Source organism: Humulus lupulus, chromosome 1 (genome assembly GCF_963169125.1).
Source record: "Humulus lupulus chromosome 1, drHumLupu1.1, whole genome shotgun sequence".
Taxonomy (NCBI): domain Eukaryota; kingdom Viridiplantae; phylum Streptophyta; class Magnoliopsida; order Rosales; family Cannabaceae; genus Humulus; species Humulus lupulus.
In genome coordinates, this window is record NC_084793.1 from 308,397,772 (window position 1) to 308,413,218 (window position 15,447).

At 39.8% G+C, this 15,447-nt stretch overlaps 1 protein-coding gene and 1 non-coding gene across 2 annotated transcripts; one reads left to right on the top strand and one right to left on the bottom strand.

Annotated features, from left to right (window-relative positions):
* Positions 1 to 12,690: 12,690 nt before the first annotated feature.
* Positions 12,691 to 13,897, bottom strand: LOC133781782 (uncharacterized). Its single transcript, XM_062220865.1, has 2 exons — positions 13,525 to 13,897; positions 12,691 to 13,418 (listed from the first exon to the last, which is right to left on the bottom strand). The coding sequence occupies exons 1-2, from the start codon at positions 13,895 to 13,897 to the stop codon at positions 12,691 to 12,693; spliced, it is 1,101 nt and encodes a 366-aa protein (XP_062076849.1).
* Positions 13,898 to 13,913: 16 nt separating this feature from the next.
* On the top strand, positions 13,914 to 14,020 carry LOC133813187 (small nucleolar RNA R71). The gene has a single exon (XR_009884225.1). It is a non-coding gene; the product is annotated as a small nucleolar RNA R71 (small nucleolar RNA).
* The last annotated feature ends 1,427 nt before the right edge of the window (positions 14,021 to 15,447 follow it).

Sequence of the window (15,447 nt, forward strand, 5' to 3'; positions counted from 1 at the left end):
GGCTCGGGGTGCCGGAAACGTCCCCGAGGCCAAAACGGTAAAATCCCCCAATATTCCCGCCTAGACATCCTAACCTCAAATATATCTCCAATTATTTATTTCCATCACCCGATAGTCCAAATCACTACCTGAAACCTAAAATACCTCTGACTTGCCCAAAATCAATTATAATACCCCGTTGTGACTTTTCCCCCTATCTAGCCCTAGGATCGCCTCGAGTCGCCGGTTGCAGATTCATCCACATCATAATGTGGTTCTCGCATATATCACATATCATATTATCACATAATATAATCAATTACTATATAAGCATCATTAAACATATAATTACTCATTAAATCACAATTATTCCAGTAATGCCCTCCTGGCACACTAATCAAGGCCCTTAAGCCTTATTAGTGAATTTGGGTCGTTACATGAACCCTGTTTTGCCGCTTAGAACGGCCTGTTGTAAATATTTTCTGTAATAAACTCTGAAACTTTATTTCCGGGATCCCAATGTATATATTAAACGTTCTAGTGAAACGTTACCTCTTAACCAAAATGTTTAATTCCTAAACCGCTAATCATACTTGTTATATTATTTTATAATATAATGTTTTAGATTAAATAAATGTGACATGGAGTGTCACATATTGTAACATATAATAGAGAGTTACATTATTTGGATATATGTGAAATATCCAAATATGTAACATATTTGGTGTTACAAATTCATCACAAATTTGTAACTCCTAAATATCACCCATTATTGTGTAGATTTGTTGTTACACAATATTGAGATGAATTTCTTAAAGCCATTTGAGAAATGGCTGATAGAGATGTGATTTTAACTCTCATATTGTGTATGGAAGTTACAAAATCAAGTGGGAATAAATTGGAACGTTTTGGAAAAAACTGAAAAAATGTCTTGCTGAAATTGACTGAGGGCCACGGCGCCTGGAACTAGCGCCGCGGCCCTAATGGCTGACAGCTTCTATAATTTCGGTTTTTTATCCAACTTTGAACGATTCCAACAGCTAAGTAACTCCCAAATCTCTATTTTAATTCCATAAAACACCAAATTAATCATTGGTAACAGCCATGGGGGTTGGTGGAATTTGAAATTCAAAGGGTGTCTCTAAACTCTATAAATAGGAGCCTAATGCTCACTTGTAAGACACACCATTTTCTATCCACTAAAGCACTTGGCTAGAAACACCTTGAGGCTTGATAATTCCATAAAGCATTTCCAAAATCTGAGAGAGATCCCTTAGTGCTTGAGTTAGGGGGAAATAAGCTTTTGGACAAAGGTTTTAAACCTTGTTCAAGTTGGTGATCCCCAATCCTCTTCACTTAGGTTGTGTAAGTGAGAGTTTGTTTGTGGTTTATGTTCTTCCTTTTGTTCTATTGTTCTTCTTCTTATTCTCTTGTTTTATTTACTTGTATATTTTGTTTAAGAGTTGTAATCTCTTCATTTGGTCCAAACACTTTATTTTATTTGTAACTTTTGTTTTGAGTTGTATTTTACTATTCACTTCTTCTTCATCATCTTCTTCATTTCCTTTGTTTTATTTGTATTTTCAGTTATAGAGTTGTAACACTTTATTTAATCAATCTTGTCCATTGTAATATTTTGCATAGAGTTGTAACATAATCTTACCATTTCCATTGAGGCAATATTATTTTTCCTAACAATACTTAGTTCACGATTTTGGCCAAATGACTCGGTTAGCGAGTTTAGCACTGTTTACAAGGCACACCGTAACGGTCCCTGGAGTTTGGGGCGTTACAACTTGGTATCAGAGCGAGCCAAGGTTTATGGTTCCTGAAGACAAGCTGGGCATGTACACTCATCACTAAAGATAGCTTCACTCAAGGAATGGTAACTATCTCTGTAGCTATGTGCATAGCTGTTTGAATAAAATGTGAATGTTTTACCTGCACATTGTAATAGGGAGCATGAGATTCTGATAAAGCTTGGCTCTTGACTATATGATTATATGCTCCGTGAATATATATGTATGTATGACTGTGATCATATGGTTACCTGCTCTGTGAATATATATAATTGTGTTATTACATGCTGGGGTTAGAAGCATGGTCTGAGTATTGGAAGAGCAGGAGTTATGAGTATGTATGAATGCCATGGGCATGTTTGCAGCACTGCAAGTGGTTTGTGGTTGTGGTGTGGTAAGATTTATTCCGTGGGGAAAAGCCCTTGATATGCGTATTGTGATTAATGGATTAAGTTATTGACTGCAGATTTAGTCAGCAGGTTTATTCAAGGCAGATTATGAGGCCTGGTGATAGTTATACAGGGGCTGGGAGTTACAGCCAGGGTATCAGTTCTTCGTTTGTACCTATGAATGTTCAGCAAACGCTTACGGATTTGCAATTAAGATTGCAGAGGCAGGAGGAAGAAATCAGGTATTAGAAGCAACAGCGGAGTCTGTTGGGTGGTACCCCTTCCTTTGCTTTGCCAGGGGTGGCATCAGTTTCAGCTCAGCCTAGGGTTGAGAATATATGGGAATTTCTCTGTGGAATATTCCTGAGGTTTTATCCTCCAATCTTTGAGGGAGGCCTAGATCCACTCAGAGCTGAGCAATGGATGGGCATGATCAGCTCCATTCTTGATAGTATGGGGTTGGTGGGTCACGATAGGGTGATCTGTGCTACATGTGTACTGCGGGATGATGCTCGGACATGGTGGGAGGAAATATCCCAGACACGAGACACAGCTGCGATGGACTGGAAAGAATTTAGGCAGCTATTTAATGAGAAATATTATTGTGATGCAGCTAAGACTGCTAAGGTGAATGAGTTTCTGAGTCTTGCTCAGGGTAATGTGTCGGTGATTGAGTATGTTACTAAATTTGATGAGTTGGCCAAGTTTTCCTTAGATAGGGTACCCACAGATGTGGCCCGGAAGGAAAGGTTTATTCAGGGATTGAACTCTGGAATAACTCAAGGCATTAGAGTTGCCCCAGTGTATGAAGTCTCTACCTATGCTCAGGTGGAAGAGAAGGCTCTTACTGGAGAGCATGGAGCCCAGATAGTGGTACCTCCACTTATTGGAGCAAGCAAGAAGAAAAGCTGGAAACCTTACCCAGAGTGCGCTCGGTGCAAGAGGCATCATCTGGGAGAATGCCGAGCAAGGTCATGTTTTGCTTGTGGCATGGTTGGACATTTCAAGAGGGATTTCCCAAGTCGAGGGACAGAGCGTAAGCAAAGGGGGATTCCAACTCAAGTGTTTATTCCATGGCAATCAGAGTCTGAGACCGAGACCAGTTCCTCAGGGATGACAGGTCAGTTTTCTAGTTCTGAGTTGGGTTATGTTGTTTGGCATTGGTGCCATGCTATTCTTCTGTTGGTATGTTTATAGAGAAGGGTATATTGATGGTATATGTAGATCACATGGTTATGTTGTGATGGGAAAAGTAGTGCGATATTGGCAACTTAAGAGATAAGTTGGGTTATGGAAAGGACTTATCGTTGGTTCCATGAGTTGGTTATGACTGACTATGGTTGATCCAAGGTGTGGATCGGTTAAGTACTTGTGGGGTAACTTTAAATGGCAAGGAAAGTGTAGTAATTCTTGAGCTTGTGAGCAGAAAATCTTGTGACAATTGGCACTGTGCCTGGATTGATATGTTTATGATACCGGATGTGGGGGCTGGAGTTTGTGCAGGGAGATGCATGGAACTCTTAGCCAGTGTGGTGAATATCACCTAGATTGTGTTAGTGAGATCAGGACAGACTGGATTAGTCTGTGGGTTCTTAAATGTGTTTCCAGGTGGTCTGTCAGGCCTTCTTTTTATTAAAAGAAGATTGGAATGGTGGTAGGTTTAGTACCAGAGATGGAATCGGATGTAAACACTGTTTCGAGTGGCTCAGTAGGGTTATAGGAATTAAAGAGTTAGTTGCTGAGTGAGATGGAACCCTTAAAGGTGGATCTTGGATCTGGTTAAGACCAGTTAGAGGTCATAGTGAGAAAATTATGTAAAGGATTGAGTTGATATCGGATTAGAGCACTGCGGGTGCTGAGTATGTCTTGAGAATTGGTTTGATGCTTATTGTTTGTGAATCAGATTAATAGTTTATTCAAGGGTAGACTTGGATGGGATTTATGATCGTCTCGGACGATGGAATAGTGGTGTTTTCTCTGCGGAGAATTGCCAAGAGTGAAGAGTGCCTTGGGGACAGGAGTGTCCATGGATAGTTAAGGTATTTCAGGTGCCTTGGGGAGAAGTGTTGGGTCTTTATAGACCAGGATCAGGTAGAGGATTGTTATGACATCCTAGTGATAGAGAAAAGTGATTGCCTATGCAACATGTTGATTAAAGAATCTGTCCAGGACTGGGTAGAGTTTCTGGCGGGCCAAGTGGCCAATTTATTGTTTGAGATTATTATCGCAAGAAAGATAAGAGGAAATATGGATAAGTAAGCCACAGACGGGCAAGATTGAATGGGAAGCTTAGCTGGATTAGCTAAAGGTTGTATAGTGGCGGACATGAATTTATGGTGATATAGAGATCGGACTTGGGATCCGATGGACATCAAGGTTAACTGAGAGAGTCTGGATGAATCTCATGCTATTCTTTTATTTGTTTCATTCGGGCATCGTGAAAGGGTAACATGATATGGAAATTTTACTGTGATGGCTTGGGATGAAGAGACATATATTAAGGAAACAGCAAGGCCATTACAGCCTTTGGGTATTTCATAGTGGGAATGAGCGAGCATCGCGATGAGTTCCGCGGTGGGATTCCCAGGTTGATGGATCGGTATGAAATGGGTATTAAGTCATTGGGGACTGGTAGTCCAAGTGAGTTTATTATATCAGTAAGGACAGATGAATAGTACAGCTGATCTATAATTGAGTTTCCTTGTGAGAAGGATAGAGAGCCTTCGTGAACTCAAGGTCTATCATATCAGATGAAGACATTATTGTGACTTCCAGGTTATGGAAGGGTTAAGAGGGCGATGAGTATACAAATGGAACTCAGTGCAGATTGTTACTCTCAGACTGGTGGCAAATCAGAGAGAGAGGGTTATCCAGTTATAATTGGAGGAACATCTTATAAGGTGAGTGAGGAAACATATGTATGTGTCTGGATCCTGAGGTGGTTCAGGGGAAATTATGAGTTTGCTGGAGCTTGAATCTTGGATGATCACTTCTCGGAATAAATGGAAAAGTATTATTGAACTGGAAAGTAGGCATATGGAAATTCCAGGTAGGAGAATGTATCTTCTCTAAGGTATCACCATGGGAAAAGGGGTGAGGGATTAAGATAAGTTAAGTCCTAGTTTGTTTCAGCAACTAGACACTGATTGAGTTTGAACAGGGTGACTCTGAATCAGTTTTACTTTTGGCACTGGCCGTTGTATCCAGAAAGCTATGTTCTTCCATGCAGTGGGCATGGGCAGAAGGAACCTATGACCTGAATTATGAGGATCTGAAGGTTAGGTTAAGTATTTCGGTAAGGAATAGCCAGTTCAGATTATGACGTAAGTAATGAGATTTTATTGAGCAAAATGTACCTTGGGTTAAGGTAAGGCTGTTTAAATAGTGGGGTCAAGGAAATGACTTAAGGAAATTTATGTCCAGTGAGTGGAATTCTGGTTCCAAGGTGTTGAGTAAATTTCGAGGACGAAATTTCTGTAAGGAGGGGATAGTTGTAATGCCCCAAATTTCCTAATAAGGTTTGGGACCTTGATTAGGAGGCCGGGAGGGCCATAATTGATTTATTATAGTATTTAATGATTTTATGCATGTTTACGTAAATTATATTATTATATGATGGTGGATGCATGCATATGGGAGAATTTATTATTGTGAGGGTATTTTGGTAATTTGGCCACTGTGGGCGTAATTGTATATTTTGGGTGCATGGTTGTGATTAATTAATATAGCCACATTATAAGGTGGATTGGTTCGAGCTAGTCGACATGAGACGATCATGAGATGCGAGAGTTCGGTCTAGTCATAACGGGTATAAGTTCGGGGCTCGGGGTGAGTCTCGGGGTGAATTTAATGGTTAGAGCATTACCGAGAATTAAAGGGTAATGGGATATGGCTTATTGGTGTTTGAGAATATTGGGAATAGCGGGAATTGGAGGATGTTAATTGTGATTAATGAAATAGGTGTGAAAGGACGGCTTTGCCCTTGGTGGCTGCTAAGGTTTCATTTTAGACCTAAGGGTATTTAGGTCTTTTTACCCTAAGAGATATATATCAGCCATTAAGGCTGTAAAAGAGTAACAAAAACAGAGTCTCTCCTCCTTCTCTCCCGATAGATTTTCTTCCTCTTTTCTCTTTGGATTTTCGAGCTCAGTTTGAGGAATCGAGCCAAGGAACCAAGCTTAGCCAAGCTAGGGTTACGCTCCACCATTGAAGATGGTGTGTTGCCAAGATTAAGGTGAGTTTCTAGCCACTAGAACTCTTGGTTTTGCTCTGTTTTCTTAGTTAAGTTTCAGCTGGTTTTTGGGTTGGAAACTTGGGAATTGGTTGGAGTTTTGGCTAGGGTTTTTGGGGTTGTGGTCCCTAGGACATGTGGGGATGGTTTTTGGGTTCATTTGGCACCAAAAATGGGATTTGGAAGCATTAGAATCGAGTTAGAATTGAGGAAGTCGAAGAAGGAAGTTTCAGGGGTGGTGCTGTCTGGGGGTAGCGCTACAGCGCCCATCAGAGGGCGATATAGCGCTACACAGGGCTCAGTTGGGCGGTTTGTGATTCTGTCTTGAGCGCTGGGGCGCTAGAAGGGCAGCGCTGTAGCGCTACCCTGTTCCTTCAGAACCCTGTTTTGGGTGTTTTTAAGGGTTTTTGACTTGGGGTTTCAATCTTTAAGGCCCGGGATCGAATCTACTCACTCTGTGGGCGTGTTTTGAGGTCCCGAGAGTGGGGTTTAGGTTAAGACCCTATCTTTGGTAATTTTCCTTAATTGGAGATTGTTTTGGTTATGACTAGGTGACCGTTAAAGGATTAAGGATCGATCGTTCTCAGGGGTCGTTCTTACTCTAACTCTCACTCGAACCGGAGGTAAGAAAACTGCACCCTATGTATATGAGACATGCATGGTTATTATAATGCATGTTGGTTGATTCATGAGTATGACACGCATGGTTATTATTGATGCTTGACGGTTGATTATTATGTGTGACATGCATGGCCGTTATTGGTGCATGTTGGATTGTTGAATATATTGCATATGATGCATAAGAAACATGTGATTAGGACATGCTTTGTATACTGGGTATGATATTGTTCAGAGCTTGAGTTTCTGTGGTTGTGCATAGTCCTAATGGTACTGGTATCTGTTAGTAAGCATGCTAAATACCTTGTTTGTGGATATTGGACATGTGATATATGTGTAGTGGCATGACTTACCTGTGTATGGCGCTGACTTATTAGTCAGAATCGACAATGGTGTCAGATCCGTCTGTGAAGCTGTGACTTATTAGTTGAGTTCGCCACGGGCTGAGCACTGGTCTTGTTTTACCGACCTAAGGGTCAGAAATGGCAGTGCGTTGTGAGCGCCGGGCCGATTAAAGATTGGATCTAATCAAGGTCGGCATTGAATGACTCATATGGGGTATTAATGCTAGACCGACCGGAAGGTCAATGAGAACTATAAGCGCTTGCTTGGTTTACAACCAGATGACTATAGCCAAGGTATAGAACCCCGGTGACTGTTTGTCACATGGCTAAGGGACGTTGTCCATAGTTTCGACTCTAGAGTCGTGAGGAAGGTTATGTTGGTGACTAATCACCATGCACCTATCCTAACCAATCTTATGAAAGGAACACTTATCAGTTGAGCCATGGTGACCCTATCGTCACGTGGCTAGAGGGAGCGATGCTCATTATTGTGACTTTTGGCTACTGTCACCTATCTGGATGGATCATTGGTTCCAAATGGTTACTATGGTTATAGTTGATACTATATCATGTTATATTGTGTTTTCTTGCTGGGCTTCGGCTCACGGGTGCTACGTGGTGCAGGTAAAGGCAAGAGGAAACTGGACCATCCTTGAGTTGGAGAGCTTAGGTGATGACGTGTACATTGTTGGGGTTTTATGCCCTTATTAAAACCCAAATTCTTTGTAGTCTCATTTTATTATCAATAAAAGAATAGAAATCATTTTTTGACTTGGTCAATCACTTTGCTCACATGTTTTATTTTCATGATTATTTATTTAATATAAACTTCTATTAAATCCAGAGCATATAGCTAATCTTATTTATAGTGATGTAATCACAGTGGAATATAAATATGATTATATGTTCAAAAATAAGTTAGTCCTAAGATTAGTCAGTGCACCGGATTTACACTGACTTGCCAATCTACGATATGATCTACTTAAACATTACAGTGTTATGTTCTTTCCAGAACATTAGCAAAGTAGATAAGATCGGATGTATTTGTTACATCGGACAGGACCGATATTGACAGTTGCTAAGATAAGTAAACATACCGTTATTATCTATTCTAGTCATATCATATAGTTGACCATAGGTCAATTCAATCTCAATTCTGAGTGGTTAGTATTCAAACTGATTGTATTATTTGAGTTCTTTGACTTGTTCGTTACCAGCTTACCCTACGGACTAGCCCATACTTACATCTTGGGAACTCGGTAGTATAATTGAGTGGGAGTGTTAATCATAGATATGAACATCTATAGCTTCTGATGAAGAAGTGAAACGATGGTTTCCTTTTAGTTTGGTTCAATGTGTTAAATGATAGAGATCTCATTTCAGTAATTAAATTAGTTTACTGAAATATCATTTACAAGGAACTAAGTGTTTTAGGGATAAAATACAATGAGGGGTAAAACGGTATTTTAGTCCTATCTCATTGTAGACCGTCTATAGAGGATTGAGTGACAATTATGGTTGTAACAATGGATAATTAATAGCGTATCTATATTTGTTATAGAGCGTTCTATGAATTCAAGAGTGCAATTCCAAGTCTATAGTGGAGTCACGAGGAATTAATAAGTTAGTAAATTTATTTGTTAGATTTATGAAAACTTATTGGAGCTTGATTTCATAGGCCCATGGTCCCCATTGTACCTTGGATAAAATCATCTAGATAGTCTCAATTAATTGATTTAATCATCAATTAGAATTATCAAAGTTGACCAGGTCAATTTTGGATAGTTTCACAGAGTTGTGTAATTTTGAGAAGAAAAGAGAAATTATGACAGATTTATTAATTAAGATAAATTGGTATCTAAATTAATAAATAAGTTTAAATCAAGGTTCAAATTATAAATAATTAATTTGATAAAGGATTTAAATAATTATTTAATTAATTAAATCAATAGAAAATAACACAGGCCTTGATTTTAAGTCCAATGGGCTTATAATCAAATGAGAAATTTCACGGGCCTATAGCCCATGATAATTTCGACCTAGGGCTTCAAAATGGCTGTTATTTTATTGATTTTTTTAATTAAATTAAATGGCCTAATTGAGTCTATAAAAGGAGTGCTTATAGAGAAGTCAAAAATAGGTTTTTGATAAGTCAGATTTTCTGATAGTTTTATATTCTCTCTAAACACAAGTCCTTTTCTAAGCCTCTTTGTTTTTTCTCTTCTTCTCTCTATATCTATCTCATGTGTTGAGAATTGCCCACACTAGTCTAGGTGGTTCTAAGGATACATTGGAAGATCGTGAAGAAAATAGAAGATCGGTTCAGTTTCTTGATAATACTCTGCGACAGAGAGGATACAAGAGTTAGAGAAACTGAAGGAAGGACTCTTAATTCCGCTGCGTATACTGTAAGTATTATATTATTTGTTTCTCTTTGAATTCAATTTTAGAAACATGTTTTAGGCTATCTCGTATTAATTTGTTTAATATTAGATATACAGGAAAATAAATAAAGATCCTGTATAAGCTTTTCTAACATACATATGCAGCTGCTCGTCCGCCACGGCCGAGGTTTAAAGTGGAACTAGGGTTGAACCCTGTTTTGCCGCTTAGAACGGCCTGTTGTAAATATTTTCTGTAATAAACTCTGAAACTTTATTTCCGGGATCCCAATGTATATATTAAACGTTCTAGTGAAACGTTACCTCTTAACCAAAATGTTTAATTCCTAAACCGCTAATCATACTTAGTTCACGATTTTGGCCAAATGACTCGGTTAGCGAGTTTAGCACTATTTACAAGGCACACCGTAACGGTCCCTGGAGTTTGGGGCGTTACATGAATGGCAATGTTCTAAAATGCTGGCAACTTCAGTTTCAGGCACACACCGCCTCATTATTCGATCGGGGCACTGCTTGTAAAGGTACGGTTCATCCCAGTAATAAAATCTGATGTCGTGGAAGAACTTTTTGAGCTGCTGTTTGTTTAAGTCAAGTGGCTGTAATCCACTTACTAAATAGTTCACTACATCAGCGTACCATGGAATACTTTCCTGGCTTAAAACCAGCAGCTTTTCGTCTGGGAATGAGGCTTGAATTTGTGTTTCTACCCCACTATCAATGCTTGTTTCTAGCTGCGACAAGTGATCAGCCACTTGGTTCTCAGTGCCCTTGCGGTCGCGGATTTCAAGATCAAATTCTTGCAGCAATAATACCCAGCGAATTAGTCTTGGTTTGGAATCTTTCTTAGCTATTAGGTACTTAATTGCTGAATGGTCAGTGTACACTATCACCTTTGTGCCCACTAGATAAGATCTGAATTTTTCAAATGTGAAAACAACAGCCAGCATCTCCTTTTCAGTAGTGGAGTAATTAACTTGAGCATCAATCAACGTCTTATTGGCATGATAAATTGAGTGAAAAATATTTCCTCTTCGCTGCCCAAGGACTGCCCCAATAGCGAAATCACTCGCGTCACACATGAGTTCAAAAGGTAAGGACCAATCTGGAGCTACGATCACTAGAGCAGTTATTAGAGCTGTTTTCAACTTCAAAAATGCTTCATGACACTCAGCAGTAAATTCGAACTGGCGGTTTTGTTCCAGCAACGAACAAAGAGGCTTTAACACCTTTGAGAAATCCTTGATAAACCGCCTATAGAACCCAGCGTGTCCCAAAAAACTTCTTATCCCTTTTACAGTCGTTGGTGGTGGTAATTTTTCAATTACTTCCCGCTTCGCTTTATCTACCTCAATTCCTTTTTTAGATACTATATGACCCAACACTATGCCCTCTTTCACCATAAAATGGCATTTTTCCCAGTTGAGGACTAAGTGGGTTTCTTCACACCTTGATAAAACCTGCTCCAAATTAGACAAACAGGTATCAAAAGAATCCCCATAAACTGAAAAGTCGTCCATAAAAATTTCCAAAATACTTTCCGCCATAAACCTGAATAACCATCAAAAGATCGCCATCATACACTTTGAAATGTGGTTGGTGCGTTGCATAAACCAAACGGCATCCTTCTAAAGGCGAAAGTGTCGTAGGGGCAAGTAAATGTGGTTTTCTCCTGGTCTTCCGGGGCTATGGAAATCTGGTTATAACCTGAATAACCATCAAGAAAATAGAAAAATTCTTTCCCAGCCAAGCGGTCTAACATTTGATCAATAAACGGCAGCGGAAAATGATCCTTCCGTGTGGCTTTGTTAAGCTTCCTGTAATCCATACACACCCTCCAACCGGTCACCGTTCGAGTAGGAATCAACTCGTTGTTATCATTCGTCACCACTGTAACCCCTCCTTTTTTAGGCACACACTGCACTGGGCTTACCCACAAGCTGTCTGAAATAGGGTAGATAATACCATAGTCTAGCCACTTGATCACTTTTTTTCGGACAACGTCTTTCATAACTGGATTTAGCCTCCTTTGCTGCTCAACAGAATTGTTACAACCAGATTCCAGCAAAATTTTACGCATACACAGTGTGGGGCTAATACCTTGTATATCAGCCATAGTCCAGCCGATAGCTTTCTTGTATTTCTTCAATAATTCCAGCAAAGAACCCTCAGCTTCAGCCTCTAAACATGAAGAAATAATTACTGGAAGTGTTTCATTGTCCCCCAAATAAGCGTATTTCAAATGGCTGGGCAGCGGCTTTAATTCCAGCTTCGGTGGTTCTTGGATGGACGGTTTTGGAGGCTTAAAGTTTTCTTCAGACAGATTTAATGATTCAAAACACTTGCTGAAATTCCTGACTGGTTTATATGATTCCACCCAGGTAACTTGAGATTCTTCTTCACTGCTAGAGTCTTCATCATCTTCAAAAATCTGTACCCCCAACTCAGCTATGCAAATTTCCTTGTTGAAAGTCTCAGCCACAAGTGTCTCAATCACATTCAAACTAGAACATTCTTCGATTTCATCTGGAAATTTCATGGCCTTAAACACACTGAACGTAACTTGCTGATCATTCACCCTCATAGTGAGTTCACCATTTTGTACATCGATTAATGTTCGACCCGTAGCAAGAAACGGCCGTCCCAAAATAATTGGTACTTCGCGATCTGCTTCATAATCCAGAATAATGAAATCGGCTGGGAATATAAATTTGTCCACCTGTACTAACACATCCTCAATTTTCCCTTTCGGATGGGCCATGGATCTATCTGCCAGCTGCAATGTCACCGTTGTAGGTCGTGCTTCACCAATACCAAGTTTCTTAAAAATAGACATCGGCATGAGATTAATACTTGCGCCCAAGTCGCACAATGCCCTTCCTACATCTCGTCCCCCAATAGAACATGGGATCGTAAAACTACTAGGATCCTTCAATTCGGAGGGCTTTTACTCTTCAACATGGCACTACAACCTTCTGTGAGAGCAACAGTTTCAAACTCTCCCAGCCTCCTTTTTTTGGTCGAAATTTCTTTTAGAAATTTGACGTAATTTGGCATTTGCTCCAATGCTTCCACTAAGGGAATATTGATATGGAGCTGTTTTAGTACATCCAGAAACTTCCTGAACTGCCCATCTTGCTGCTGTTTTCTAAAACGCTGAGGAAATGGTGGAGGCGGCTTGTGCAAAGTCTTTACTGGAACAGATTGCTGACCCGATGCTGTATCAACTGGGCCAGTTTCAATAGCTTCACTTGCTGATTTTTGACTAGATTCTCCCCCTGTTTGGATTGAAGTGGGCTCCCTACTGCCCTTTGTTTTCTCCTCATCATTTTCCAGAATTTTTCCACTTCGTAAATTAATTGCCTTGCAATGTTCCTTACCATCTCTCCTCGGATTCTCTGTGTCACTAGGCAAGGAACCTTGGGGCCTATTCTTCAGATCATTAGCTAATTTCCCCAACTGCATTTCTAGATTACGAAGGGATGCTGCCTGACTTTGAATAACTGCATCATTCTTTGCCATATAGTCCCTCATTAGACTCTCCAAAGAGCTGGATTGAGAGCCTTGAGGGTGTTGCGGTTGTTGAGCCCGTGGCTGCTGAGAAAAACCTGGCGGATATGCTTGCTTCCCTTGTGGAGACGCTCCGTTGGAACTTGCTCCTTGACCCCCCCCCCCCCCCCCCCCAAGACAGATTCAGATGCTGCCTCCAAGCTGGATTATACGAATTTGAGTATGGGCTATTGTTGCGGTTGTAATTCTGGTTACCCACATAACAAACTGCAGCTGGGTTGGAAGGGGAGTTTTCAAACATATGCCCATTTCCACAATACACACAGGAAATGTCTCCACTTTGAATAGCGGCAGCTGGCTGAATGTTGCCTCCCAAACTCAGATTTTTCAAAATATTGGTCATTGATGCCATTTGAGCTGTCAAAGCCGTTAAGGCATCTACTTCAAGAACCCTTGCCACTTTCCTACTTGTCGGAGCTCTCGTGTTGGACCATTGATAATTGTTGCTTGCAATTCTCTCCAAAATTTCGAATGCTTCATTATAAGACTTGGACAAAATAGCACCATTGGCTGAGGCATCTAACACCATTCTAGAAGCTGCATTGAGGCCATTATAGAAGGTCTCCATCTGTATACAGTGCGGGATGCCGTGGTGTGGACACTTCCGCAAAAGCTCTTTAAATCTCTCCCACGCGTCACTGGTAGATTCATCTTCAAGCTACTGGAAAGACATAATTTCACTTCTGAATTTTGCATTTCTGGTGGGAGGGAAATATTTTCGTAGAAATTTCTCAGCTAGATCATTCAATTTGTGACGGAATCAGGAGGCAAAGTGTTGAGCCATGATCTAGCTCGGTCTCTTAACGAGAATGGAAATAGCTTCAACCTTAATGCTTCTTCACTCACTCCTTGAAGCTTAAAGGAATCGCTCACCTCCAAGAATGAACGGAGGTGGAGATGAGGATCCTCCGTTGGCATCCCGCTGAACTGCCCCACGGTTTGGAGCATTTGAAACATCACTGGCTTAAGCTCGAATTGAGGTGCTTGTATTTCTGGCCTCACAATGCCTGGATTTAGCTCATTAAACATGGGGGCAGCGTATTCCCGTATTGCTCTGGCTCTGTCACTTGCCAAAACAATGGGATTAATAACATGCTGGCCACCCCCCTCATCATCAACACGTTCAGCCATAGTGCCTCGACTTTTAGCCTTTTGAGCCTTTCTCCTTTTTCTGAAAGTACGTTCGATCTCGGGGTCAATAGGAGCAAGTTCAAAGTCGTCTTGTTTGTTCATGCACTAGATAGACCTGAAAGTATATAGCCAGAACAAACAGATTTAAAAACAACAGAAATAAATTGCAAATTAGTTGATAAAACAGAATTTAATTTTAAATCCCCTGCAACGGCGCCAAAAACTTGTTGTGAAAATTAATCTACGCAAGTATACGCAGTCACACAAGTGATATAATGATAAGTAAGATCGTCTCCACAGGGATTTTAAACTAAATAATTGCAAAATCAACTAAAGAACAATTTAAAAATAAGATAACAAAATTAAGAAAATGATTGGAATATGACTCTGAAATTTAAGGAGTATACGTAATTTCAATTAAAATAAAATAAAGAACTCAGAAAAAATTAATTCAGAGAAGATCTATGTGAACAATTAGATCTGGATGGCTATTTCCCCTATATAAATTGCCCAGCAATGGTTCAGCAATCAAGCACAGAGTTAACCGATTTCATAAGAGGCCAGTAAGATTTTTCCAAAACCCACTGATATACTTTCACAACTCAATTCAACATATTCCTATATTAAATTAGGTTGCAAAACAATCATTAAATCACCAAATCTCAGGTTATACAAGATAGCAAAACATTCCTATTTTACTACTAAGATTTACCTAAAATGGTATTTCTCTTGCATCATTTAAGTAGATTCAGCTAGATAAATTCTTTCCAAAATCATATCTAGCTAGTTAATTGTTAGTTATGGCCAGTAAACAACAATCATTGAGCATTAATTACACTTAAATGAACAATGGCAAAATTACTAAACTCGTGCATTGAATCAATACTTCATCATATAGGGTTCATAGCCACCCAAATCTTAAGGAAATTAGTTCATGTCTGAAATCAAGATTACAAAACCAGCTGAAATGAAATCATCCATAATACT